The sequence below is a fragment of the Physella acuta genome, unplaced genomic scaffold, assembly GCF_028476545.2.
Source record: "Physella acuta isolate Inbredline_101_S28 unplaced genomic scaffold, ASM2847654v3 ptg000336l, whole genome shotgun sequence".
Lineage (NCBI taxonomy): Eukaryota > Metazoa > Mollusca > Gastropoda > Physidae > Physella > Physella acuta.
In genome coordinates, this window is record NW_026731855.1 from 425,194 (window position 1) to 453,036 (window position 27,843).

At 39.3% G+C, this 27,843-nt stretch overlaps 1 protein-coding gene across 8 annotated transcripts in view; it reads left to right on the top strand.

Annotated features, from left to right (window-relative positions):
• The window catches only part of LOC131940967 (calmodulin-regulated spectrin-associated protein 1), a 61,391-nt gene that overhangs the window by 23,407 nt on the left and 10,141 nt on the right, over window positions 1-27,843 (top strand). For 4 of the 8 annotated variants that reach the window (XM_059299912.1, XM_059299913.1, XM_059299906.1 and 1 more), the window contains 16 exons: window positions 160-351; window positions 819-953; window positions 3,247-3,447; window positions 3,938-4,098; window positions 5,434-5,517; window positions 6,150-6,385; window positions 7,060-7,239; window positions 7,462-7,576; window positions 8,030-8,218; window positions 9,053-10,275; window positions 12,097-12,224; window positions 12,678-12,883; window positions 13,014-13,103; window positions 15,002-15,058; window positions 15,786-15,956; window positions 16,277-16,395. In XM_059299912.1, coding sequence (XP_059155895.1) covers window positions 160-351; window positions 819-953; window positions 3,247-3,447; window positions 3,938-4,098; window positions 5,434-5,517; window positions 6,150-6,385; window positions 7,060-7,239; window positions 7,462-7,576; window positions 8,030-8,218; window positions 9,053-10,275; window positions 12,097-12,224; window positions 12,678-12,883; window positions 13,014-13,103; window positions 15,002-15,058; window positions 15,786-15,956; window positions 16,277-16,395 — 3,487 coding nt within the window. The remainder of the gene's footprint in view (window positions 1-159; window positions 352-818; window positions 954-3,246; window positions 3,448-3,937; window positions 4,099-5,433; window positions 5,518-6,149; window positions 6,386-7,059; window positions 7,240-7,461; window positions 7,577-8,029; window positions 8,219-9,052; window positions 10,276-12,096; window positions 12,225-12,677; window positions 12,884-13,013; window positions 13,104-15,001; window positions 15,059-15,785; window positions 15,957-16,276; window positions 16,396-27,843) is intronic. The other 4 variants (XM_059299908.1, XM_059299910.1, XM_059299909.1 and 1 more) reach the window with 4 other exon arrangements.

The following is a 27,843-nucleotide window of genomic DNA, read 5'->3' on the forward strand; positions in this document are numbered from 1 at the left end:
CTTATTAAAAAAAATTCTTAACAGTATTTTTCTACCTTTTTTGGACTTACATTTTTAACTCTTATGACAAAAGGAACCTTAAAATGCCTTTTAAACATCTTTCCTCCTTGTTTTTAACACTTGCATAAATAATCTAAAACTAACAATTTCCCTACACAGTTCCCACCAGCCCCTCCTCCCTAGAAGAACAGGGGGAAGACGCAGCTTCACCCATGAAGAGGGGGGTCAAAACCCATCCCCACCCACCAGCAGGAGGGGGCGTCGCACAGTGTCTCTGAGTTCACCCCAGGACAGGGATTTGATCCACAAGTCCGTCATAGCCTGGCAGGATGACCAGAGGATAGCCAACAGGTCTGTGCAATGTCTGGCCTTTTACACAATTCTTTCTTTACTTGTGTCTGTCTAGATGGTTATTAATGTTTAACTAGAAAAGCTTTTTTCTATTTTATGTATGTTTGCATGTTTTTATTGAACATTCTGTGTAAAATGTAAAAATCCTTTTCTCATTATTTGTGTGTGTGTTTTTATGAACATTCTGTGTAATTAGAAAATCCTTTCCTCTTTATTTCTATTTTACATGTAAGCCTTATTTTATAATAATTCTTTGTAATTTTTCAATGGTTCAGTTCTGTTTATTTATGTGGATATGCATGTATTTTTTAATAAAAACTGTGTTATTAGAATGTTATTTCTATATGTTTTTATGTCAGTTCGGATGTTTTAATGAAAACTGTAATTTGAATATATTTGTCTTGTATGTCTGTTTGCATGTTTTAATGAACATTGTATGTGATAAGAACAACCTTTCAATGCTTCAGGACTGAGGATATGGGTACACCAAACGGCTGTCCAGGAAATCTGTTAGCAAATGTCAGCATAGACTCAGCACTTAATCAGAGTTTGAATGCAGAAACTAGTCTTAGCATAGATCTTAGTGAATTAGACACTCCCAGGTTGGTTGCTCCATAAATTACACTAACCCCGCCTAGGTAGTCTCCCTTTTACTCTAACCAGTTCTCTCCCTTGGGTGGTTTCACCAGCTTAATCTCCCTTGAGTAGTTTCATTAATCGCCATTTTGTAGTTTCACTTGTTTTAAAGCTCCTTGGCTAGCTTTACAATATATCTCCCGTGAGTAGCCTCTCCAGCTATGTCTTTGGGTAGCTCTGTCAGTTATCTCCCCTTGAATAGCCCCACTGGTTATTTCCCTTGAGTGCTTTCAAATTTTTCCATTGAATAACTTGTTATCCTGTACTAAGTCAGATATTTATTTTAATTGTTTTATTGAGTTGTAAATAGCTAATTGTTTTTGGATTGTATTTTTTTTTGCATCCTCTTTATGCAACACTGTATCTGATTTGACCCTCTCCTATCTGTTGTAAAAAACAGCAGTAAAATGGTTTACATGATGTATCTTCTACCACATTAGTATTGAAACAAAGTGATGTTATTCACAATAAATGAACTACCCAGAAATATTTCTCAACACTAATACCATTTTACTTTGAATAAAATTATATTCTTTCTTGCTACTACTTACAAGTTGTGAAATTAAATTAAATTGTTCTCATTCTTTTTTAACAATGTAAGTCTGATTTACTTTGCTCAAAGATATTGGGCCTATTACTAAATGGTTTGGAACACTCATTTTTTAATAGAAAAATTCTTCTAAGTCCTGCACTACAGTGTATTCGTCTTTTATCTTCTAATGAAGTTTCATCACTTCTGCCCAACACTTTGTTGTTATTCATCTTTTATCTTCTAATGAAGTTTCAACACTTCTGCCCAACACTTTGTTGTTATTCATCTTTTATCTTCTAATGAAGTTTCAACACTTCTGCCCAACACTTTGTTATTATTCATCTTTTATCTTCTAATGAAGTTTCAACACTTCTGCCCAACACTTTGTTATTATTCATCTTTATCTTCTAATGAAGTTTCATCACTTCTACCCAGCACTTTGTTGTTATTCATCTTTATCTTCTAATGAAGTTTCAACACTTCTGCCCAACACTTTGTTATTATTCATCTTTTATCTTCTAATGAAGTTTCAACACTTCTGCCCAACAATTTGTTATTATTCATCTTTTATCTTCTAATGAAGTTTCAACACTTCTGCCCAACACTTTGTTATTATTCATCTTTTATCTTCTAATGAAGTTTCAACACTTCTGCCCAACACTTTGTTATTATTCATCTTTTATCTTCTCATGAAGTTTCAACACTTCTGCCCAACACTTTGTTATTATTCATCTTTTATCTTCTAATGAAGTTTCAACACTTCTGCCCAACAATTTGTTATTATTCATCTTTTATCTTCTAATGAAGTTTCAACACTTCTGCCCAACACTTTGTTATTATTCATCTTTTATCTTCTAATGAAGTTTCAACACTTCTGCCCAACACTTTGTTATTATTCATCTTTTATCTTCTCATGAAGTTTCAACACTTCTGCCCAACACTTTATTATTATTCATCTTTTATCTTCTAATGAAGTTTCAATACTTCTGCCCAGCACTTTGTTATTATTCATCTTTTATCTTCTAATGAAGTTTCAACACTTCTGCCCAACAATTTGTTATTATTCATCTTTTATCTTCTAATGAAGTTTCAACACTTCTGCCCAACACTTTGTTATTATTCATCTTTTATCTTCTAATGAAGTTTCAACACTTCTGCCCAACACTTTGTTATTATTCATCTTTTATCTTCTAATGAAGTTTCAACACTTCTGCCCAACACTTTGTTATTATTCATCTTTTATCTTCTAATGAAGTTTCAACACTTCTGCCCAACAATTTGTTATTATTCATCTTTTATCTTCTAATGAAGTTTCAACACTTCTGCCCAACACTTTGTTATTATTCATCTTTTATCTTCTAATGAAGTTTCAACACTTCTGCCCAACACTTTGTTATTATTCATCTTTTATCTTCTCATGAAGTTTCAACACTTCTGCCCAACACTTTATTATTATTCATCTTTTATCTTCTAATGAAGTTTCAACACTTCTGCCCAGCACTTTGTTGTTATTCATCTTTATCTTCTAATGAAGTTTCAACACTTCTGCTCAACACTTTGTTATTATTCATCTTTTATCTTCTAATGAAGTTTCAACACTTCTGCCCAACACTTTGTTATTATTCATCTTTTATCTTCTGTCCAACACTTTGTTATTATTCATCTTTTATCTTCTGTCCAACACTTTATTATTATTCATCTTTTATCTTCTCATGATGTTTGTACAGGCCTGTAAAAACTGGCGCCTTAGATCCCAGCCACCCAGACTACATGGAACTAGAGAGCCTTTCATCAGGCCGTCCACAGCAGGTCTCTGACCGCTTGACCAACAGACCACATTCACGGCAGGAGCCTCTGATTCCAGCAGTGTTAAGACCCACTAAGGAAAAGGATGTCAATTTGTCTAAAGCAGAGGAGAGAGGGGACAGGTAATGGAACTGTTAAACTCTCAAACTATTTGATTTGATTGGCACTGAGATAAAATACTGGGAGTAGCAAGAGTATTTTGTGGAACTATTTTGTGTAGCGAGTGTGGTGGCATGGTAAAGTACTTGACTACCAACCTGAACTTCTTGAGTTTGGTTCCCAGACTTGAGACCACAGGTACCTGGCTTGATAATTGTAGGCATTACAGAAACGGTGATAAGTCTGAAAAGAAAAATAGTAGTAATGGGGAATCATAGGGTTGTTAGAACTGCTAACTCAAAAGTCTTGAGTTATATTCCATTCTCGAATGTGTATGACACCCCCTAGGAAAGTAAAGGCAACTGGGCATAGCGCTGACCACACTATCCATTCATATACTGAGATCACAGAAACAGGTGAACTTACAGCTTTGAAAGGGTAACTTTACTTTATAAAAAGTTTATTTTGGTTTTTTTACTGTGTAGACCGATTAAAAAATGTTTTGTTATCTAGAATGCACAGAAGGAAAAAAGTGTCTTCACCATTAGAGCCATCATCACCCAGAGCCTTGCAGTCACCACAGCAGCAGAAACCTACAGCAGCACTGTCAAACCCTGATCTCAGCATCTGCTCATCTTCCTCGGAGGAGACCACTATCTCATCCCTACCCCCAGGTCAGATATGGAAACAGTAGACTAGTCTATCCTTTTGTCTTGTCCCTGTACCCAGGATAGATATGGAAGTTAACAGTAGACTAGTCTCTCCTTTTGTCCCTGTAATTAACAGTAGACTAGTCTATCCTTTTGTCTTGTCCTATATGAAAGCTAACAGTAGACTAGTCTATCCTTTTGTCTTGTCCCTGTACCCAGGATAGATATGGAAGTTAACAGTAGACTAGTCTCTCCTTTTGTCCCTGTAATTAACAGTAGACTAGTCTATCCTTTTGTCTTGTCCTATATGAAAGCTAACAGTAGACTAGTCTATCCTTTTGTCCCTGTACCCAGGATAGATATGGAAGTTAACAGTAGACTAGTCTCTCCTTTTGTCCCTGTAATTAACAGTAGACTAGTCTATCCTTTTGTCTTGTCCTATATGAAAGCTAACAGTAGACTAGTCTATCCTTTTGTCCCTGTACCCAGGATAGATATGGAAGCTAACAGTAGACTAGTCTCTCCTTTTGTCCCTGTAATTAACAGTAGACTAGTCTCTCCTTTTGTCCCTGTAATTAACAGTAGACTAGTCTATCCTTTTGTCTTGTCCTATATGAAAGCTAACAGTAGACTAGTCTATCCTTTTGTCCCTGTACCCAGGATAGATATGGAAGTTAACAGTAGACTAGTCTCTCCTTTTGTCCCTGTAATTAACAGTAGACTAGTCTATCCTTTTGTCTTGTCCTATATGAAAGCTAACAGTAGACTAGTCTATCCTTTTGTCCCTGTACCCAGGATAGATATGGAAGTTAACAGTAGACTAGTCTCTCCTTTTGTCCCTGTAGCTAACAGTAGACTAGTCTCTCCTTTTGTCCCTGTAGCTAACAGTAGACTAGTCTATCCTTTTGTCCCTGTAGCTAACAGTAGACTAGTCTATCCTTTTGTCCCTACCCCCATATCAGATATGAAAGTTTACAGTAGACTAGTCTATCCTTTTGTCTTGTCCCTACCCCCATGTCAGATATGGAAGTTTACAGTAAACTATTCTATCCTTTTGTCCCTACCCCCATATCAGATATGAAAGTTTACAGTAGACTAGTCTATCCTTTTGTCTTGTCCCTGTACCCAGGTCAAATGTTTTTATAATGATTAGTTTTTATAATCCGTAACCTGGTCCATGTTTTTGTATTGTCAGGCCCCCTAGTCAGACACTTCATCTGTTTTTTATAATCACTAGCCATGTTCTAATCTTTTAACATGACTTTATTTGATGTAAACACACATGGTAGAGGCTTTTACATGTTGGCCTACTATTTATAAGTCTGAGTTGTAAGGGAGACAACTGTTGACTATTTTCAGGTGAACATCAATCCCCTGGTTACAGTGCCATGAAAAGACAACTCCTGAATGCAACAGAATCACCACCTAATTCTGTCAGAAGTGGTAAGTCAGTGCAGTAGTTATTGTTTAGATGCGTTCCGTTTGTTCCATACAAACTGTCAATATAAGTTGATGCAAGTAACTATGTGCATTAACATTAATACCTACATTTACAACTGATGTCCTAACGGAAGTAGATTTAAACACTTTTCTGTAATTTGTAACTAACTGTTAAACATGTCAGGTTAACGACTAACCCAAATAGCAGATAAGTTAAACAATTAGATTAACCCATTCAGAAGGTTATTGACTAACCCATAGACAGAGTTGGTTAATGACTAAATCACTTAAACAGGTTAATGACTAACCTATTGAGGTAACTAACAAACTCATACAGCATAACTAACCCATGAAGCAGGCTAATAACTAACCCCACAGCTGCTAGCATAACCCATGAAGCAGGTTAACAACTAACCCATACAGCTGCTAGCATAACCCATAAAGGTTAACGACTAACCCGTTGAAGAGGTTAACAACTAACCCACACAGCAGCTAACTGCAGCTGCTAAAATAACCCATGAAGGTTAATGACTAACCAATTAGAGGTTAACGACTAACCCATTGAAGAGGTTAACAACTAACCCCTACAGCAGCTAACTGAATTGAAGCTGACTCGTGTACATCCCATCACACAGTGACCAGCACAGCTGAAAGCTATACTGTAGAGAATAGCGTGAGTCTAGCTGCAGCTAGGGCAGCTGGCATCCCTGTTGTAGCTGACAGCACAGAACTCACTACTCTTGTTGGTACCTCAGCAGGGGAAAGGTCAGCAGGGGAAAGGTCAACAGGGGAAAGGTCAAGGGAGGGAAGTGTGGCCAGCTCAGGGGAGTACTCGGACCATGAATCACAGAAGATCCATCAAGATCACAAGGTAAGCCAAGCAACAAGAACAATTGATAGAGTTAAGATTAGTCAAGATGGATTTAATTTATTGTGCTGTTAAATAATTTGTTCATTTTAAATCCTAATTTAAATAAAAAATATGTTGTTGGTTGATTTGTCGTACCTCAATGATGGTACACCTGGATGTTAGTATTTTATATTTAGATAGTTAACACAGCACATTGAATATGGAATTAGCTGTACATATGATCAGCTATTAAGGGTCGAGTCGGTAAAGCTCATGGTTGCTAAACTGAAAAATCTTTGAGTTCGAACACTAGGGCAGATTTGGCTCGACAGCTGGGGACAGCCACTCTTCTAGGAGAGACAACTCCAAAATCGAACAACTGCTGTCTTGTTTGTTCTTGGTTGGACAAAGGCTATGGAAACAAATCCAAAAAGAAAAGCAGGCTGAAGTCAGAGTCAATGGCCTAAATGGCACGTAACAAGTTAACACATATTCTTAATTGTGTTGGAGGGAATCTCTTCCAACACTAAAATTAAGAATTCAGAAGAAAAAGAAGATCAGCTATTTAAATATGAATGAGAAGTTTCTTGGTTAATATTAATAATCTTTTAACATTTGAGTTCAGGTATGGCCATTATCATGTAAACAAGAAACATGTAGTACAACATTGTTAACAAAATTTCATTGCTCTACAGATCCGAGAATCAACTTTAACTAATGGCAATATCAACAACAATAGCAAGCGTGTCAATGATGTAGGCATTACTATGGGAAAGACAGGTGATGACCTCAAAGCTTTCATCAAAGTCCCACAGACAACAAATTTTGCTGAGCTGAAACGTCTCAAGGACAAGCTGAGTTTCAATCTTGATAAGGTGAATTTTGTGGTCTCTCTGGGTTCATGTTGCTGTTACTTGGTTTTTGGGTGTGTTGTCGCCTTACCTAGTTTGTTGGTGTGGTTGTGTGTTGTGACCTAGTTTGTTGGTGTTAATGTGTTCATGTGAGTTGTGACCTAGTTTGTTGGTATGTTTGTGTTACTGTAAGTTGTGACCTAGCCTGCCTGTGTGAATGTCTTCACATAGTTTCTATATTTGAAGGTGGATAACTCTGCTCTGATATACATGCAGAGTGGTAGCCAAGGTGGGCCTTATGATAAAATGGCTGCTGGTGACCACAAGTCCAGCTTTGTCAACCAGGGACAGCCCAACTCAGGTACTTACACAACTTTACATTCACTCAGAAAGTTTATAGTTAAACCAAGTCTCAAAAAGTTTCAACTTTTTACATCAAAGTTTGAAATAAAACCAAGTCTCATAAGGTTTCAACTGTCAGTCTTTGTCAGATAGGTAAAAGAAAAAGACAGCATTATGTCATTCTGTAGACAAATTTAGGTTTTCCTGTAAAACACATTTGACCACCATAAATATTTAAAAATATATTTTCTCTAACTGTATCACCAAACTTGAATATGATACGATTAGAAATGATATTCCTCATTTTTTATGGTCTTAGTATACAATAAATATGAATGGTATTTCAATTTTTTTTATACAAAAGAGGTTTATTATGTGTGTTTAACTCTTGATTTTAATAGGTCACTTTAAAACATCTTCTCATGTTGAATGTTACTCATCAACTCATTCTTTGATGGTGTTTGAATTTTAGATACCCCAGGCCAACTAGTTGCTGGTACCCCACCAAGTCCAGGCACTGCAATGCCAGAGGTCAATGGCGCTGACCCTGGGTCATCAGAACTTCAGCAGCTGAGGCTGAAGCTGGAGCAGAAGAGAAAAGAGATAGAGAGGAAGAAACATCGTCAGGAGGCACAGCAGACCAAGATGAGGCAACGACTAGGTAGTTTTTAATTAGCTGTGTCAATGTGTCAAGCAGAATTTATAGCAGTTTCATTTTAGTTTTTTTAAACGATCTTTTCAAAATAAGTTAAGGCATTTTGAAAATTTTTATGAAACATGAGACAAAGATTAGGTAGTTTTTAATTAGCTGTTGTCAGTGTGTTAAGCTTTTAGATAAATTGTAGCAAAAGTTCAATTAGGTAGTTTTTAATTAGCTGTTGTCAATGTGTGATGCTTTTAGATAAATTGTAGCAAAAGTTCAATTAGGTAGTTTTTAATTAGCTGTTGTCAATGTGTCAAGCAGAATTTATAGCAGTTTCATTTTAGTTTGTTTAATCTGGATCTTTTCATTATAAGTTAAGGCATTTTGAAATTTTTATCAAACATGTGACAAAGATTAGGTAGTTTTTAATTAGCTGTTGTCAATGTGTCAAGCTTTGAGATAACTTGTAGCGGAATTTTAATTTGGTTATTTTTAAACTGGCTCTTGTCAATATAATATGAGGCGATTTGAAAGTTTTAATCAGACGAAGATGAGAATGATTAGGTAATTTAAATCTGGGTTTTTTCAATATAATGTAAAGTTTAAAAAAAAAAAATTATTTATCAGAATTTTTTTATTTATGTGCAATAACAATACCGTTATGAATCAAGGTATTCTCTGGATGGCTATGGTTAGGGCCAGAACTAGATTTTCATTGGTGTTAATGTTGGAATGTTAAGTTTGTGGAAATAGAAAAAAGTTTGCTTGCTATTTTGATCACTGAATTTTGTATATTTTTTGTTTTGTTCATTAAATTAAATTAAAAAAAAATGTTGTTGTACCAATCCTCAGGTAAAGCTGCATTCATGCGTGTGGTATCCAAACACCTGGACGGAGGGGAGGATCAGGAGGAGGAGGAGGACACGAGCAGGTCTGAGATGTCCACACAAGCCCAGCTCCAGGCTCGTCTGGGCCACCCCACACAGAGGCTCCCCCTGACCAGGCCACCCATCCAGGGAGGGATCGTCATCCCCCCTGACATGTCTGCCCAGAGATTCACGGACTGGAGGACTCAGACCAACCTCTCCAAGCTTGGCTCCTCCTCCCAGCGGCCGGAGAACCTTGACCAGCCGCCATTTATGTTGTCTGGTGACGCGGACTCTGGACTTAAACCTGGGAGTAAAGCCTTCTCCAGGGAGGGCATTCAGCAGACTATAGACAATGTCAAGAATAAGTGGTTTAAAAACAGTACGGATATTGTGGCAGGGGACAGTGAGGAGGAAGTGGACTCGTACAGACTTCATTCGGATTTACTCGCGCCCCGGGATCAAAGCCAGTCTCCTCACCTGAATGCCAACACATCTCCCTTGAGCAACTCCACCTCATCACCTCGACCCACCAGCAACTCAACATCCCTCTCTGGGTCCTCTGCCTCGCCCCTGACTGTCGGAGCCTCGTTGCCCCCTCCGGCTGGTCAAACCTCATCCCCCCGGCCCATTCCAGAGCCAGAGTACCAAGAGTACGACTCCTCCCTCGACAAGCTCAACAACAGCTTGACGGAGCTTCAGGGGGAGATAATGAGGCTGTCTCTACAGCATGAACAGCTGAAAGCTGCGCAGTCACCCGTCTCTGGGTTTGACCCTCGGATCAGCGATGCTCTAGCTGCCATCGGCTCGACCTCCGCAGGCACCGCCCCACCACACCCTAGACCCATCCACGGGATACCACAGCAAGCGCCGTACATGCATGGGTCTATGACAAAACCTACGCCATCATTCCAGAACAATCCACAGACCAGCAAGTCTGATACCTCTTTAAATAAATCTGAGACTAATCAGTCAGGGCTCGAAGCCTCAGGGGAGGGGGATGGTTTTTTCGTCTCGTTTGGGGACAGCACACCGAAATCTCAGATGAAAGCGCCAGAGGATAGTGCAAAGGTCACACCAGTCCAGCCCCAGGCGGCAGTGGACACCCCACCAGCAGTGACGCCACAGAAAACACTGGAGTACGGGGAGGATGGGTCTCCTAGTGTTGGCTTCATCATCAAAGATCCCGCAGCTGGTGTCAAAGATCAGGTAAAGATTGGTTTATTTCTTCACCCTTTTACCTTGACCTCTTGACCCCCAGCATTACCTGCAACTGGTGTCAAAGATCAGGTAAAGATTGGTTTATTTCTTCACCCCTTTCACTTGACCCATTGACCCCCAGCATTACCTGTAGCTGGAGTTAAAGATCAGGTAAAGATTGGTTTATTTCTTCACCCCTTTCACTTGACCCATTGACCCCCAGCATTACCTGTAGCTGGAGTTAAAGATCAGGTATAGATTGGTTTATTTCTTCACCCCTTTCACTTGACCCATTGACCCCCAGCATTACCTGTAGCTGGAGTTAAAGATCAGGTAAAGATTGGTTTATTTCTTCACCCCTTTCACTTGACCCATTGACCCCCAGCATTACCTGTAGCTGGAGTTAAAGATCAGGTAAAGATTGGTTTATTTCTTCACCCCTTTCACTTGACCCATTGACCCCCAGCATTACCTGTAGCTGGAGTTAAAGATCAGGTATAGATTGGTTTATTTCTTCACCCCTTTCACTTGACCCATTGACCCCCAGCATTACCTGTAGCTGGAGTTAAAGATCAGGTAAAGATTGGTTTATTTCTTCACCCCTTTTACTTGACCCATTGACCCCCAGCATTACCTGTAGCTGGAGTTAAAGATCAGGTAAAGATTGGTTTATTTCTTCACCCCTTTCACTTGACCCATTGACCCCCAGCATTACCTGTAGCTGGAGTTAAAGATCAGGTAAAGATTGGTTTATTTCTTCACCCCTTTCACTTGACCCATTGACCCCCAGCATTACCTGTAGCTGGAGTTAAAGATCAGGTAAAGATTGGTTTATTTCTTCACCCCTTTCACTTGACCCATTGACCCCCAGCATTACCTGTAGCTGGAGTTAAAGATCAGGTAAAGATTGGTTTATTTCTTCACCCGTTTCACTTGACGTCACCATTTTCATACCTGCTACTACTAATTCATGTCTGTGTGCATTCAGTGTTTTTATTGTAGGCAGCTTAAAGTATTGTTATGGAACGGAGTGGCCTAGTGTTAGAGGGCTAGACTGCTAACCTGAGAGTCTCGTGTTAGAATCTGGATTCATATCAGTGAAACGTCCCTGAGTCCACCCAGCTCTGATGGGTACCTAACTCACTTTAAGGAAAGTAAAGGCGGCTGGGCTTAGTGCTGACCACACTATCCCTTCATATGCCCGAGGTCTCTGAAGCAGATGAACTCTACTTCATCTGCCCCATGTGTCTTGGGCACAAACAAGAAATGATGATGATGATGAAAGTATTTTTAGTATTAGGAAGAAAGTAAGATTATTGCACAAGTACATTAAACAATCGACAGACTGATAAGCTCCAACTTTTTAGTCTGCAGCTAAAATTTAATTAAGCTCAATTTCCACATGTTCACAGCTAATTTAATTATACTAAATTGTCTGTTTGCTTGGTTTTAATGAAGCTAACCATATTTTTATAGAACTTTCCCTGTTGGCCCTAAGTTATATGACGGACCCTATTATTTGAAGTTATGGACTGACCCTATGTTATATGTTGACCCTAAAAAATAAAATAAAATCAACTGATGCTTTTGAATTGGTTGACATTTTTTTTTTACTGTACCTAAAGCTATAATCTAACCAAGTTGACTATGTACTACTGTGTCTTTTTTCTACTAATATCATTCTGGATTAGCTTCAGGATTTGGGTACAAAAGAAACTTCAGTACAGCCCAGTTGATGACTTATGGGTTTCAAGTGTATTGGATTAAATTGTGTATGCGAAGTGCTGTGTCTTACGTTTTTGGTTTCAAATGTATGTTTGTCATCTACAGGAATATGAGGATGAGATGCAGAAAAAGAAAGTGAAATTGATGGAGATGCAGAGGAAGAGGAAAGAAGAGCAAGAAAAAAGGAGGTTGGAAAAAGAGGCGGAGCTAGCCAGAAAACAGGAAGAGAAAATGTAAGGCATAGCAGCGTTAGTGTTTGAATAATACACTTAGTAGAGGCAAAACTTTTAACATCTTTAGCCATTATCACTGAATATAAATGTTTTTATTAACTGCCTGATTAAATAAATTAAAATGTACATGTAACTTATCTAGATCTAGTAGCCAGAATTAACTCATCACAACACATCTGATAGAAGATTATTCTGGTGCTCATCTGATCATTTTACTTGTAGATTAACTATTGAAGCTGACTCTTTCTAAACTTGACTCTTGCTAAACCTGACTTGCTACACCTGACTCTTGCTAAGCCTGACTCTTGTTAAACCTGACTCTTACTAAACCTGACTCTTGCAAAACCTGACTCTTACTAAACCTGACTCTTGCTAAAACTATCTCTTGCTAAACCTGACTCTTGTTAAACCTGACTCTTGCTAAACCTGACTCCTGCTAAACCAACTCCCCAGGATGAAGGAAGAAGAGCAGGAGAGAAAGAAAGCTGAAGAGAAGGCTAGAAGGGAGGTAATCTTCCAGCAATATCTGCAGAAAAAACAGGAGGAGGAGGAGGTCACGCCCCCTAAACCTCGGGTCAAGAAGAGGGACAGCAGTAGTGGAGGCAAACCCCGACCCAAATCCATGTTTGTCAAAACTAAGGCCATGACCCCTGAACCTGGTAAATAAGGGCAAAGGTCACATTAAGTTAACATTTAGTAGTTTCCTATCCCTGATATATTTATGTTTAACCAGCTGTGATTGTAGCAGTCTGTTGTTTAAGAAATAAAATTACATTGTGTGTCAACCAGGTGCCATGGGCGGCCTAGACTCAGGGAGTAGTTCACAGGAGGACCTAACTGTCAGGACAGGTGGCAGATCAACTCCTAGTGTCATGTCAGGTATGTCCTGCATCTTTGTCCTATGTCCTGCACACTTTGATTTTGTATGCCTGTATCATTTGGTACCTACACTTTGTTCTTTTGTCCTGCACTCTTTGATTTTGTATGCCTGTATCAGTTTTGTTTGGTACCTACAGTATTATTTGTTTAATTTGTCTTTCTTGTCTATCTAAAGTTTATGTTAACATTGGAATGTCTATACATTTTGTTTAATTTTCCTTCCGTGTCTTTTAAAGTTGATGTATGTTTACAATGGAATGTCTGTTGTACATTTTGCTTGAGACCCAAGAATCACATTTGCCTGTTGGTGATGGGCACAGTGCCAGTAACAAGTCAATCTCAGCCAGCTTATGTGTATGGCAGGGTGAGAATTGGCGCCCTGGCTATCCTGTGAGCGCTATGGTTACTACGTCTGTTTTAAAGATCATTCTACAATATTGACACTGTAACACAATATTCAATGATTGAACTAAGGCAGCGTGCGGTGCCCCTGCGGTTGTGAAACAGGAGACTCCCAAGAGCGCCCCGCTACGTCCCTGATCCTTGATACCTGGGTGGTCGCCAAAGTGTGTTCTACCTCACTATTACGGAGAGTGATTAACATACACTCCAGGCTTTCATATGGCACTCCCTGGGGTGTCTGAACGGTATTGAATAGAAAGAAATGTAGCGCAGGCATTGTTTACATTTAAATGACTGTTTTAGAAAACAAGATCATACACCTAAGAATCAGTAATGCATCGTTGAAACCCTCTTAAAATATTGCGTCAGACTTCTGAGACCGCTGCAACGCTCGGGGCGGGCATGCTAGTTGTAAAATAAATGGGGCTGGGTTAGTACCAGTTGTAGTATGCTGTTTCCCAGCTAGTGATTGTTGCAGCTTTCTTTGTCTTGTTGACTTTATATATGCTGCCTAGTTTTTCTTTGTCTTGTTGACTTTATATATGCTGCCTAGTTTTTCTTTGTCTTGTTGACTTGATATGTGCTGGCTTGTGTGTGACAAAAGGCTTGGGGCTGGATGAGCTTGCTCTTGTATTATTATTTTATTATATCTATATGCTGGCACAGCTGATAAGACATGCTTGGATCTTTATAATTAGCAACTTAACATTTAAATACCAACTAGTTTTGTTGTTGAGATGGAAATGTTGTGATCCAAGCTGTCTTGTTGGCTCTTGTGTCAATCTGATGTTTATTATTTGTTAGATTAGCTATGTTAGTGGCTGTAGCATGCTAGTGGGACATCTAGTGGGAGGTGGGGTGGTGTATCAAAGCAACAGTAACATTTCATTTACTCAATTACAATTCAAATTTTACTAATACAGCATTCACCTGTTTCAAAGTCCATGTTTATCTTAGCATTTCCTTGTAAATATCCATTTTAACTTTATTTAAAAAATCCATTTTAATTGGGTTAGTTATTGTGTTCAGTCTATTATAAGTAACCCCAGAAGTAATATCAGAATAAGGAACAAAATAGAAAATAATGTCAATGTCATGGCTGCATAATTGATCTGTTTGGCCAATGGAACTTTACCTTTTGTGATGACAGATTTGTCAAACTTTTTGTTGACTGTAGTCAGTCTTGTGCATGAAGTGATGTCATACATTGTGTTGTAAAGATAACCACCATGTTGAGTAAAAACATTAGACTATAAGTAAATGTAATTAATGATTAACATGTCTGCACTATCTACACGTAACACATGTTTAAATATGCACACAGCACTAGTATAAATGTAAATCTCCCTGTCATAACACATTGCACACTGGCATGCTACAGATGACTATAACATATGGCATCTTCCAGCCTTTTTTGTTTTGTTTCTAACTTTTTTTGTTTTCCTGCAATTTTTGCCACATTTGGTTTGCACCTTTGGATGGTCCCCCTGTTTCAGCTATGAGATCAGCGTATGCCTTTAGACTACCTCCACCTAGTCAGATCAGGAAAGCAGGTATTGTACCTGTGGTGTCAGGGGTGGGTTGTGGATAGCCAGACCCCCCAGACACATGTTGTTTCTGCATGAGTGGGGTTGATACATTTTTTAATTATTGTAAATTTTTAAACATTTTTTTCAAGTTTAAATGTAGATAACAATAGACTTAGAATGTTAAATGTGCTGTGCATTGTCATTGCTAAAAATACTAAAAATGGTCCAGCATGAGTTAATAAGATTTAAGGTTGTATTCATTAGATACGTGATTTGTCTAAGAACAACTACAAGCATCCAACTACTCCGCAGTTAATTAATGAATGCTTGTTGACAAATGTGACTGGTTAAATAATGGATGTTTGTTGATAAAATGTCAGTGGTTAAAATAATATATGTTTGTTAACAACTGACGGTGGTTAATTAATTTTTTTTGAAGTAGGAAAGAAAGACGTGTTAGACTTGAAAATTTATTACATACCCCCGTCCCCACATCCCCTTTACATCCCCAAACATTCACCTGAAGATAAGATAAAGAAGATTGTAATGGCTGTTGTAACTAATTTGCTACAGAGCCTGCACTCAGTGTTTAGATTTTAGCTTTGACAGAGCACAGCTTACATTGTCGCACCTGCTAGATATTGATTGAGATGTTTTAGTCAGCTAGTCATGTTGTCATCTGTATTGTAAGCTGTGTACTAGCCAGACCGTGACAGTAAACGTTGACCTTATGACCCCACTCTCTCCCCAGTGTCCTGCAACACACTTCAAGGGTCACCTAATGGAGGTCAAGGTCCTTCTACCTACAGGCGACCCCCTTCTCCTGACTTGTACAGAATCAAACAACAGAGACAGAGGGGCAACAGCCAGGACAGTGGGAGTGAGACTGGTTCAGGTTCAAACCCAGGCTCTGACTATGCCGGTGAGGGACTGGTTCAGAGCTGTGTCACATTTTATAAAAACCATTTTTAGACTAACAACGCAGTCTTTAGACATTTATTAACAGTGATTCGTGGAATCAATTATTGAATGTTGAGATGCTATATTTCTTAAAAGAAAAACTAATTTGACATTAAATGATTTTTCTAAAGTTAATGGGAGGGGAGATGTCTGGTGCATCAAATTAAAAATGCACCATTTAAAATTTAACATCTTTTTGATGCTATTCTTTTATGACAAACATGTAATATTTGTGTAGTTAAACTGTTTTATTTATTATTTGTTTACTACTACTTTAACCAGGCCCTAAACTGTTTGTCAAACCAAGTGCTAAATCAAACCGCCACATCATAGTCAACGCTATATCTCACTGCTGTTTGGCTGGCTCTGTCAACACTGACATGAAGAACAAAGTGCTTGAGGTGAGTCGCAGTTTGGTGTATGTCACAGTTTGGTGTATGTCACAGTTTGGTGTATGTCGCAGTTTGGTGTATGTCACAGTTTGGTTATGTCACAGTTTGGTGTATGTCACAGTTTGGTGTATGTCACAGTTTGGTGTATGTCACAATTTGGTATATGTCACAATTTGGTGTATGTCACAGTTTGTTGTATATCACAGTTTGGTGTATGTCACAGTTTGGTGTATGTCACAATTTGGTGTATGTCACAGTTTGGTGTATGTCACAATTTGGTGTATGTCACAATTTGGTGTATGTCACAGTTTGGTGTATGTCACAATTTGGTGTATGTCACAGTTTGGTGTATGTCACAATTTGGTGTATATCACAGTTTGGTGTATGTCACAGTTTGGTGTATGTCACAATTTGGTGTATGTCACAGTTTGGTGTATGTCACAATTTGGTGTATGTCACAGTTTGGTGTACGTCACAGTTTGGTGTATGTCACAGTTTGGTGTATGTCACAGTTTGGTGTATGTCACAGTTTGGTGTATGTCACAATTTGGTGTATGTCACAGTTTGGTGTATGTCACAGTTTGGTGTATGTCACAGTTTGGTGTATGTCACAGTTTGGTGTATGTCACAGTTTGGTGTATGTCACAGTTTGGTGTATGTCACAGTTTGGTGTATGTCACAGTTTGGTGTATGTCACAATTTGGTGTATGTCACAGTTTGGTGTATGTCACAGTTTGGTGTATGTCACAGTTTGGTGTATGTCACAGTTTGGTGTATGTCACAGTTTGGTGTATGTCACAGTTTGGTGTATGTCACAGTTTGGTGTATGTCACAGTTTGGTGTATGTCACAGTTTGGTGTATGTCACAGTTTGGTGTATGTCACAGTTTGGTGTATGTCACAGTTTGGTGTATGTCACAGTTTGGTGTAATACACAGTTTGTTGTATGTCACAGTTTGGTGTATGTCACAGTTTGGTGTATGTCACAATTTGGTGTATGTCACAGTTTGGTGTATGTCACAGTTTGGTGTATGTCACAGTTTGGTGTATGTCACAGTTTGGTGTATGTCACAGTTTGTTGTATGTCACAATTTGGTGTATGTCACAGTTTGGTGTATGTCACAGTTTGGTGTATGTCACAGTTTGTTGTATGTCACAGTTTGTTGTATGTCACAGTTTGGTGTATGTCACAGTTTGGTGTATGTCACAATTTGGTGTATGTCACAATTTGGTGTATGTCACAGTTTGGTGCATGTCACAGTTTGGTGCATGTCACAGTTTGGTGCATGTCACAATTTGGTGCATGTCACAGTTTGGTGTATGTCACAGTTTGGTGTATGTCACAGTTTGGTGTATGTCACAGTTTGGTGTATGTCACAGTTTGGTGTATGTCACAGTTTGGTGTATGTCACAGTTTGGTGTATGTCACAGTTTGGTGTATGTCACAGTTTGGTGTATGTCACAGTTTGGTGTATGTCACAGTTTGGTGTATGTCACAGTTTGGTGTATGTCACAGTTTGGTGTATGTCACAGTTTGGTGTATGTCACAGTTTGGTGTATGTCACAGTTTGGTGTATGTCACAGTTTGGTGTATGTCACAGTTTGGTGTATGTCACAGTTTGGTGTATGTCACAGTTTGGTGTATGTCACAGTTTGGTGTATGTCACAGTTTGGTGTATGTCACAGTTTGGTGTATGTCACAGTTTGGTGTATGTCACAGTTTGGTGTATGTCACAATTTGGTGTATGTCACAGTTTGGTGTAATACACAGTTTGGTGTATGTCACAGTTTGGTGTATGTCACAGTTTGTTGTATGTCACAGTTTGGTGTAATACACAGTTTGTTGTATGTCACAGTTTGGTGTATGTCACAGTTTGGTGTATGTCACAGTTTGGTGTATGTCACAGTTTGGTGTATGTCACAGTTTGGTGTATGTCACAGTTTGGTGTATGTCACAGTTTGGTGTATGTCACAGTTTGGTGTATGTCACAGTTTGGTGTATGTCACAGTTTGTTGTATGTCACAGTTTGGTGTATGTCACAGTTTGGTGTATGTCACAGTTTGGTGTATGTCACAGTTTGTTGTATGTCACAGTTTGTTGTATGTCACAGTTTGGTGTATGTCACAGTTTGGTGTATGTCACAATTTGGTGTATGTCACAATTTGGTGCATGTCACAGTTTGGTGCATGTCACAGTTTGGTGCATGTCACAGTTTGGTGCATGTCACAATTTGGTGCATGTCACAGTTTGGTGTATGTCACAGTTTGGTGTTTGTCACAGTTTGGTGTATGTCACAGTTTGGTGTATGTCACAGTTTGGTGTATGTCACAGTTTGGTGTATGTCACAGTTTGGTGTATGTCACAATTTGGTGTATGTCACAGTTTGGTGTATGTCACAGTTTGGTGTATGTCACAGTTTGGTGTATGTCACAGTTTGGTGTATGTCACAGTTTGGTGTATGTCACAGTTTGGTGTATGTCACAGTTTGGTGTATGTCACAGTTTGGTGTATGTCACAGTTTGGTGTATGTCACAGTTTGGTGTATGTCACAGTTTGGTGTATGTCACAGTTTGGTGTATGTCACAGTTTGGTGTATGTCACAGTTTGGTGTATGTCACAATTTGGTGTATGTCACAGTTTGGTGTAATACACAGTTTGGTGTAATACACAGTTTGGTGTATGTCACAGTTTGGTGTATGTCACAGTTTGGTGTATGTCACAGTTTGGTGTATGTCACAGTTTGGTGTATGTCACAGTTTGTTGTATGTCACAGTTTGGTGTAATACACAGTTTGTTGTATGTCACAGTTTGGTGTATGTCACAGTTTGGTGTATGTCACAGTTTGGTGTATGTCACAGTTTGGTGTATGTCACAGTTTGGTGTATGTCACAGTTTGGTGTATGTCACAGTTTGGTGTATGTCACAGTTTGGTGTATGTCACAGTTTGGTGTATGTCACAGTTTGGTGTATGTCACAGTTTGGTGTATGTCACAGTTTGGTGTATGTCACAGTTTGGTGTATGTCACAGTTTGGTGTATGTCACAGTTTGGTGTATGTCACAGTTTGGTGTATGTCACAGTTTGGTGTATGTCACAGTTTGGTGTATGTCACAGTTTGGTGTAATACACAGTTTGGTGTATGTCACAGTTTGGTGTATGTCACAGTTTGTTGTATGTCACAGTTTGGTGTAATACACAGTTTGTTGTATGTCACAGTTTGGTGTATGTCACAGTTTGGTGTATGTCACAGTTTGGTGTATGTCACAGTTTGGTGTATGTCACAGTTTGGTGTATGTCACAGTTTGGTGTATGTCACAGTTTGTTGTATGTCACAGTTTGGTGTATGTCACAGTTTGGTGTATGTCACAGTTTGGTGTATGTCACAGTTTGTTGTATGTCACAGTTTGGTGTATGTCACAGTTTGGTGTATGTCACAATTTGGTGTATGTCACAATTTGGTGCATGTCACAGTTTGGTGCATGTCACAGTTTGGTGCATGTCACAGTTTGGTGCATGTCACAATTTGGTGCATGTCACAGTTTGGTGCATGTCACAGTTTGGTGCATGTCACAGTTTGGTGCATGTCACAGTTTGGTGTATGTCACAGTTTGGTGTATGTCACAGTTTGGTGTATGTCACAGTTTGGTGTATGTCACAGTTTGGTGTATGTCACAGTTTGGTGTATGTCACAGTTTGGTGTATGTCACAGTTTGGTGTATGTCACAGTTTGGTGTATGTCACAGTTTGGTGTATGTCACAGTTTGGTGTATGTCACAGTTTGGTGTATGTCACAGTTTGGTGTATGTCACAGTTTGGTGTATGTCACAGTTTGGTGTATGTCACAGTTTGGTGTATGTCACAGTTTGGTGTATGTCACAGTTTGGTGTATGTCACAGTTTGGTGTATGTCACAGTTTGGTGTATGTCACAGTTTGGTGTATGTCACAGTTTGGTGTATGTCACAGTTTGGTGTAATACACAGTTTGGTGTATGTCACAGTTTGGTGTATGTCACAGTTTGGTGTATGTCACAGTTTGGTGTATGTCACAGTTTGGTGTATGTCACAGTTTGTTGTATGTCACAGTTTGGTGTAATACACAGTTTGTTGTATGTCACAGTTTGGTGTATGTCACAGTTTGGTGTATGTCACAGTTTGGTGTATGTCACAGTTTGGTGTATGTCACAGTTTGGTGTATGTCACAGTTTGGTGTATGTCACAGTTTGGTGTATGTCACAGTTTGGTGTATGTCACAGTTTGGTGTATGTCACAGTTTGGTGTATGTCACAGTTTGGTGTATGTCACAGTTTGGTGTATGTCACAGTTTGGTGTATGTCACAGTTTGGTGTATGTCACAGTTTGGTGTATGTCACAGTTTGGTGTATGTCACAATTTGGTGTATGTCACAGTTTGGTGTAATACACAGTTTGGTGTATGTCACAGTTTGGTGTATGTCACAGTTTGTTGTATGTCACAGTTTGGTGTAATACACAGTTTGTTGTATGTCACAGTTTGGTGTATGTCACAGTTTGGTGTATGTCACAGTTTGGTGTATGTCACAGTTTGGTGTATGTCACAGTTTGGTGTATGTCACAGTTTGGTGTATGTCACAGTTTGGTGTATGTCACAGTTTGGTGTATGTCACAGTTTGGTGTATGTCACAGTTTGGTGTATGTCACAGTTTGTTGTATGTCACAGTTTGGTGTATGTCACAGTTTGGTGTATGTCACAGTTTGGTGTATGTCACAGTTTGTTGTATGTCACAGTTTGTTGTATGTCACAGTTTGGTGTATGTCACAGTTTGGTGTATGTCACAATTTGGTGTATGTCACAATTTGGTGCATGTCACAGTTTGGTGCATGTCACAGTTTGGTGCATGTCACAGTTTGGTGCATGTCACAATTTGGTGCATGTCACAGTTTGGTGTATGTCACAGTTTGGTGTATGTCACAGTTTGGTGTATGTCACAGTTTGGTGTATGTCACAGTTTGGTGTATGTCACAGTTTGGTGTATGTCACAGTTTGGTGTATGTCACAATTTGGTGTATGTCACAGTTTGGTGTATGTCACAGTTTGGTGTATGTCACAGTTTGGTGTATGTCACAGTTTGGTGTATGTCACAGTTTGGTGTATGTCACAGTTTGGTGTATGTCACAGTTTGGTGTATGTCACAGTTTGGTGTATGTCACAGTTTGGTGTATGTCACAGTTTGGTGTATGTCACAGTTTGGTGTATGTCACAGTTTGGTGTATGTCACAGTTTGGTGTATGTCACAATTTGGTGTATGTCACAGTTTGGTGTAATACACAGTTTGGTGTATGTCACAGTTTGGTGTATGTCACAGTTTGGTGTATGTCACAGTTTGGTGTATGTCACAGTTTGGTGTATGTCACAGTTTGTTGTATGTCACAGTTTGGTGTAATACACAGTTTGTTGTATGTCACAGTTTGGTGTATGTCACAGTTTGGTGTATGTCACAGTTTGGTGTATGTCACAGTTTGGTGTATGTCACAGTTTGGTGTATGTCACAGTTTGGTGTATGTCACAGTTTGGTGTATGTCACAGTTTGGTGTATGTCACAGTTTGGTGTATGTCACAGTTTGGTGTATGTCACAGTTTGGTGTATGTCACAGTTTGGTGTATGTCACAGTTTGGTGTATGTCACAATTTGGTGTATGTCACAGTTTGGTGTAATACACAGTTTGGTGTATGTCACAGTTTGGTGTATGTCACAGTTTGGTGTATGTCACAGTTTGGTGTATGTCACAGTTTGGTGTATGTCACAGTTTGTTGTATGTCACAGTTTGGTGTAATACACAGTTTGTTGTATGTCACAGTTTGGTGTATGTCACAGTTTGGTGTATGTCACAGTTTGGTGTATGTCACAGTTTGGTGTATGTCACAGTTTGGTGTATGTCACAGTTTGGTGTATGTCACAGTTTGGTGTATGTCACAGTTTGGTGTATGTCACAGTTTGGTGTATGTCACAGTTTGGTGTATGTCACAGTTTGGTGTATGTCACAGTTTGGTGTATGTCACAGTTTGGTGTATGTCACAGTTTGGTGTATGTCACAGTTTGGTGTATGTCACAGTTTGGTGTATGTCACAGTTTGGTGTATGTCACAGTTTGGTGTATGTCACAGTTTGGTGTAATACACAGTTTGGTGTATGTCACAGTTTGGTGTATGTCACAGTTTGTTGTATGTCACAGTTTGGTGTAATACACAGTTTGTTGTATGTCACAGTTTGGTGTATGTCACAGTTTGGTGTATGTCACAGTTTGGTGTATGTCACAGTTTGGTGTATGTCACAGTTTGGTGTATGTCACAGTTTGGTGTATGTCACAGTTTGTTGTATGTCACAGTTTGGTGTATGTCACAGTTTGGTGTATGTCACAGTTTGGTGTATGTCACAGTTTGTTGTATGTCACAGTTTGGTGTATGTCACAGTTTGGTGTATGTCACAATTTGGTGTATGTCACAATTTGGTGCATGTCACAGTTTGGTGCATGTCACAGTTTGGTGCATGTCACAGTTTGGTGCATGTCACAATTTGGTACATGTCACAGTTTGGTGCATGTCACAGTTTGGTGCATGTCACAGTTTGGTGCATGTCACAGTTTGGTGTATGTCACAGTTTGGTGTATGTCACAGTTTGGTGTATGTCACAGTTTGGTGTATGTCACAGTTTGGTGTATGTCACAGTTTGGTGTATGTCACAGTTTGGTGTATGTCACAGTTTGGTGTATGTCACAGTTTGGTGTATGTCACAGTTTGGTGTATGTCACAGTTTGGTGTATGTCACAGTTTGGTGTATGTCACAGTTTGGTGTATGTCACAGTTTGGTGTATGTCACAGTTTGGTGTATGTCACAGTTTGGTGTATGTCACAGTTTGGTGTATGTCACAGTTTGGTGTATGTCACAGTTTGGTGTATGTCACAGTTTGGTGTATGTCACAGTTTGGTGTATGTCACAGTTTGGTGTATGTCACAGTTTGGTGTAATACACAGTTTGGTGTATGTCACAGTTTGGTGTATGTCACAGTTTGGTGTATGTCACAGTTTGGTGTATGTCACAGTTTGGTGTATGTCACAGTTTGTTGTATGTCACAGTTTGGTGTAATACACAGTTTGTTGTATGTCACAGTTTGGTGTATGTCACAGTTTGGTGTATGTCACAGTTTGGTGTATGTCACAGTTTGGTGTATGTCACAGTTTGGTGTATGTCACAGTTTGGTGTATGTCACAGTTTGGTGTATGTCACAGTTTGGTGTATGTCACAGTTTGGTGTATGTCACAGTTTGGTGTATGTCACAGTTTGGTGTATGTCACAGTTTGGTGTATGTCACAGTTTGGTGTATGTCACAGTTTGGTGTATGTCACAGTTTGGTGTATGTCACAGTTTGGTGTATGTCACAATTTGGTGTATGTCACAGTTTGGTGTAATACACAGTTTGGTGTATGTCACAGTTTGGTGTATGTCACAGTTTGTTGTATGTCACAGTTTGGTGTAATACACAGTTTGTTGTATGTCACAGTTTGGTGTATGTCACAGTTTGGTGTATGTCACAGTTTGGTGTATGTCACAGTTTGGTGTATGTCACAGTTTGGTGTATGTCACAGTTTGGTGTATGTCACAGTTTGGTGTATGTCACAGTTTGGTGTATGTCACAGTTTGGTGTATGTCACAGTTTGTTGTATGTCACAGTTTGGTGTATGTCACAGTTTGGTGTATGTCACAGTTTGGTGTATGTCACAGTTTGTTGTATGTCACAGTTTGTTGTATGTCACAGTTTGGTGTATGTCACAGTTTGGTGTATGTCACAATTTGGTGTATGTCACAATTTGGTGCATGTCACAGTTTGGTGCATGTCACAGTTTGGTGCATGTCACAGTTTGGTGCATGTCACAATTTGGTGCATGTCACAGTTTGGTGTATGTCACAGTTTGGTGTATGTCACAGTTTGGTGTATGTCACAGTTTGGTGTATGTCACAGTTTGGTGTATGTCACAGTTTGGTGTATGTCACAGTTTGGTGTATGTCACAATTTGGTGTATGTCACAGTTTGGTGTATGTCACAGTTTGGTGTATGTCACAGTTTGGTGTATGTCACAGTTTGGTGTATGTCACAGTTTGGTGTATGTCACAGTTTGGTGTATGTCACAGTTTGGTGTATGTCACAGTTTGGTGTATGTCACAGTTTGGTGTATGTCACAGTTTGGTGTATGTCACAGTTTGGTGTATGTCACAGTTTGGTGTATGTCACAGTTTGGTGTATGTCACAGTTTGGTGTATGTCACAATTTGGTGTATGTCACAGTTTGGTGTAATACACAGTTTGGTGTATGTCACAGTTTGGTGTATGTCACAGTTTGGTGTATGTCACAGTTTGGTGTATGTCACAGTTTGGTGTATGTCACAGTTTGTTGTATGTCACAGTTTGGTGTAATACACAGTTTGTTGTATGTCACAGTTTGGTGTATGTCACAGTTTGGTGTATGTCACAGTTTGGTGTATGTCACAGTTTGGTGTATGTCACAGTTTGGTGTATGTCACAGTTTGGTGTATGTCACAGTTTGGTGTATGTCACAGTTTGGTGTATGTCACAGTTTGGTGTATGTCACAGTTTGGTGTATGTCACAGTTTGGTGTATGTCACAGTTTGGTGTATGTCACAGTTTGGTGTATGTCACAGTTTGGTGTATGTCACAGTTTGGTGTATGTCACAGTTTGGTGTATGTCACAGTTTGGTGTATGTCACAGTTTGGTGTATGTCACAGTTTGGTGTAATACACAGTTTGGTGTATGTCACAGTTTGGTGTATGTCACAGTTTGTTGTATGTCACAGTTTGGTGTAATACACAGTTTGTTGTATGTCACAGTTTGGTGTATGTCACAGTTTGGTGTATGTCACAGTTTGGTGTATGTCACAGTTTGGTGTATGTCACAGTTTGGTGTATGTCACAGTTTGTTGTATGTCACAGTTTGGTGTATGTCACAGTTTGGTGTATGTCACAGTTTGGTGTATGTCACAGTTTGTTGTATGTCACAGTTTGGTGTATGTCACAGTTTGGTGTATGTCACAATTTGGTGTATGTCACAATTTGGTGCATGTCACAGTTTGGTGCATGTCACAGTTTGGTGCATGTCACAGTTTGGTGCATGTCACAATTTGGTGCATGTCACAGTTTGGTGCATGTCACAGTTTGGTGCATGTCACAGTTTGGTGCATGTCACAGTTTGGTGCATGTCACAGTTTGGTGTATGTCACAGTTTGGTGTATGTCACAGTTTGGTGTATGTCACAGTTTGGTGTATGTCACAGTTTGGTGTATGTCACAGTTTGGTGTATGTCACAGTTTGGTGTATGTCACAGTTTGGTGTATGTCACAGTTTGGTGTATGTCACAGTTTGGTGTATGTCACAGTTTGGTGTATGTCACAGTTTGGTGTATGTCACAGTTTGGTGTATGTCACAGTTTGGTGTATGTCACAGTTTGGTGTATGTCACAGTTTGGTGTATGTCACAGTTTGGTGTATGTCACAGTTTGGTGTATGTCACAGTTTGGTGTATGTCACAGTTTGGTGTATGTCACAGTTTGGTGTATGTCACAGTTTGGTGTATGTCACAGTTTGGTGTATGTCACAGTTTGGTGTATGTCACAGTTTGGTGTATGTCACAGTTTGGTGTATGTCACAGTTTGGTGTATGTCACAGTTTGGTGTATGTCACAGTTTGTTGTATGTCACAGTTTGGTGTAATACACAGTTTGTTGTATGTCACAGTTTGGTGTATGTCACAGTTTGGTGTATGTCACAGTTTGGTGTATGTCACAGTTTGGTGTATGTCACAGTTTGGTGTATGTCACAGTTTGGTGTATGTCACAGTTTGGTGTATGTCACAGTTTGGTGTATGTCACAGTTTGGTGTATGTCACAGTTTGGTGTATGTCACAGTTTGGTGTATGTCACAGTTTGGTGTATGTCACAGTTTGGTGTATGTCACAATTTGGTGTATGTCACAGTTTGGTGTATGTCACAGTTTGGTGTATGTCACAGTTTGGTGTATGTCACAGTTTGGTGTATGTCACAGTTTGGTGTATGTCACAGTTTGGTGTATGTCACAGTTTGGTGTATGTCACAGTTTGGTGTATGTCACAGTTTGGTGTATGTCACAATTTGGTGTATGTCACAGTTTGGTGTATGTCACAGTTTGGTGTATGTCACAGTTTGGTGTATGTCACAGTTTGGTGTATGTCACAGTTTGGTGTATGTCACAGTTTGGTGTATGTCACAGTTTGGTGTATGTCACAGTTTGGTGTATGTCACAGTTTGGTGTATGTCACAGTTTGGTGTATGTCACAGTTTGGTGTATGTCACAGTTTGGTGTATGTCACAGTTTGGTGTATGTCACAGTTTGGTGTATGTCACAGTTTGGTGTATGTCACAGTTTGGTGTAATACACAGTTTGGTGTATGTCACAGTTTGGTGTATGTCACAGTTTGGTGTATGTCACAGTTTGGTGTATGTCACAGTTTGGTGTATGTCACAGTTTGTTGTATGTCACAGTTTGGTGTAATACACAGTTTGTTGTATGTCACAGTTTGGTGTATGTCACAGTTTGGTGTATGTCACAGTTTGGTGTATGTCACAGTTTGGTGTATGTCACAGTTTGGTGTATGTCACAGTTTGGTGTATGTCACAGTTTGGTGTATGTCACAGTTTGGTGTATGTCACAGTTTGGTGTATGTCACAGTTTGGTGTATGTCACAGTTTGGTGTATGTCACAGTTTGGTGTATGTCACAGTTTGGTGTATGTCACAGTTTGGTGTATGTCACAGTTTGGTGTATGTCACAGTTTGGTGTATGTCACAGTTTGGTGTAATACACAGTTTGGTGTATGTCACAGTTTGGTGTATGTCACAGTTTGTTGTATGTCACAGTTTGGTGTAATACACAGTTTGGTGTATGTCACAGTTTGGTGTATGTCACAGTTTGGTGTATGTCACAGTTTGGTGTATGTCACAGTTTGGTGTATGTCACAGTTTGGTGTATGTCACAGTTTGGTGTATGTCACAGTTTGTTGTATGTCACAGTTTGGTGTATGTCACAGTTTGGTGTATGTCACAGTTTGGTGTATGTCACAGTTTGGTGTATGTCACAGTTTGGTGTATGTCACAGTTTGGTGTATGTCACAGTTTGGTGTATGTCACAATTTGGTGTATGTCACAATTTGGTGCATGTCACAGTTTGGTGCATGTCACAGTTTGGTGCATGTCACAGTTTGGTGCATGTCACAATTTGGTGCATGTCACAGTTTGGTGCATGTCACAGTTTGGTGCATGTCACAGTTTGGTGCATGTCACAGTTTGGTGTATGTCACAGTTTGGTGTATGTCACAGTTTGGTGTATGTCACAGTTTGGTGTATGTCACAGTTTGGTGTATGTCACAGTTTGGTGTATGTCA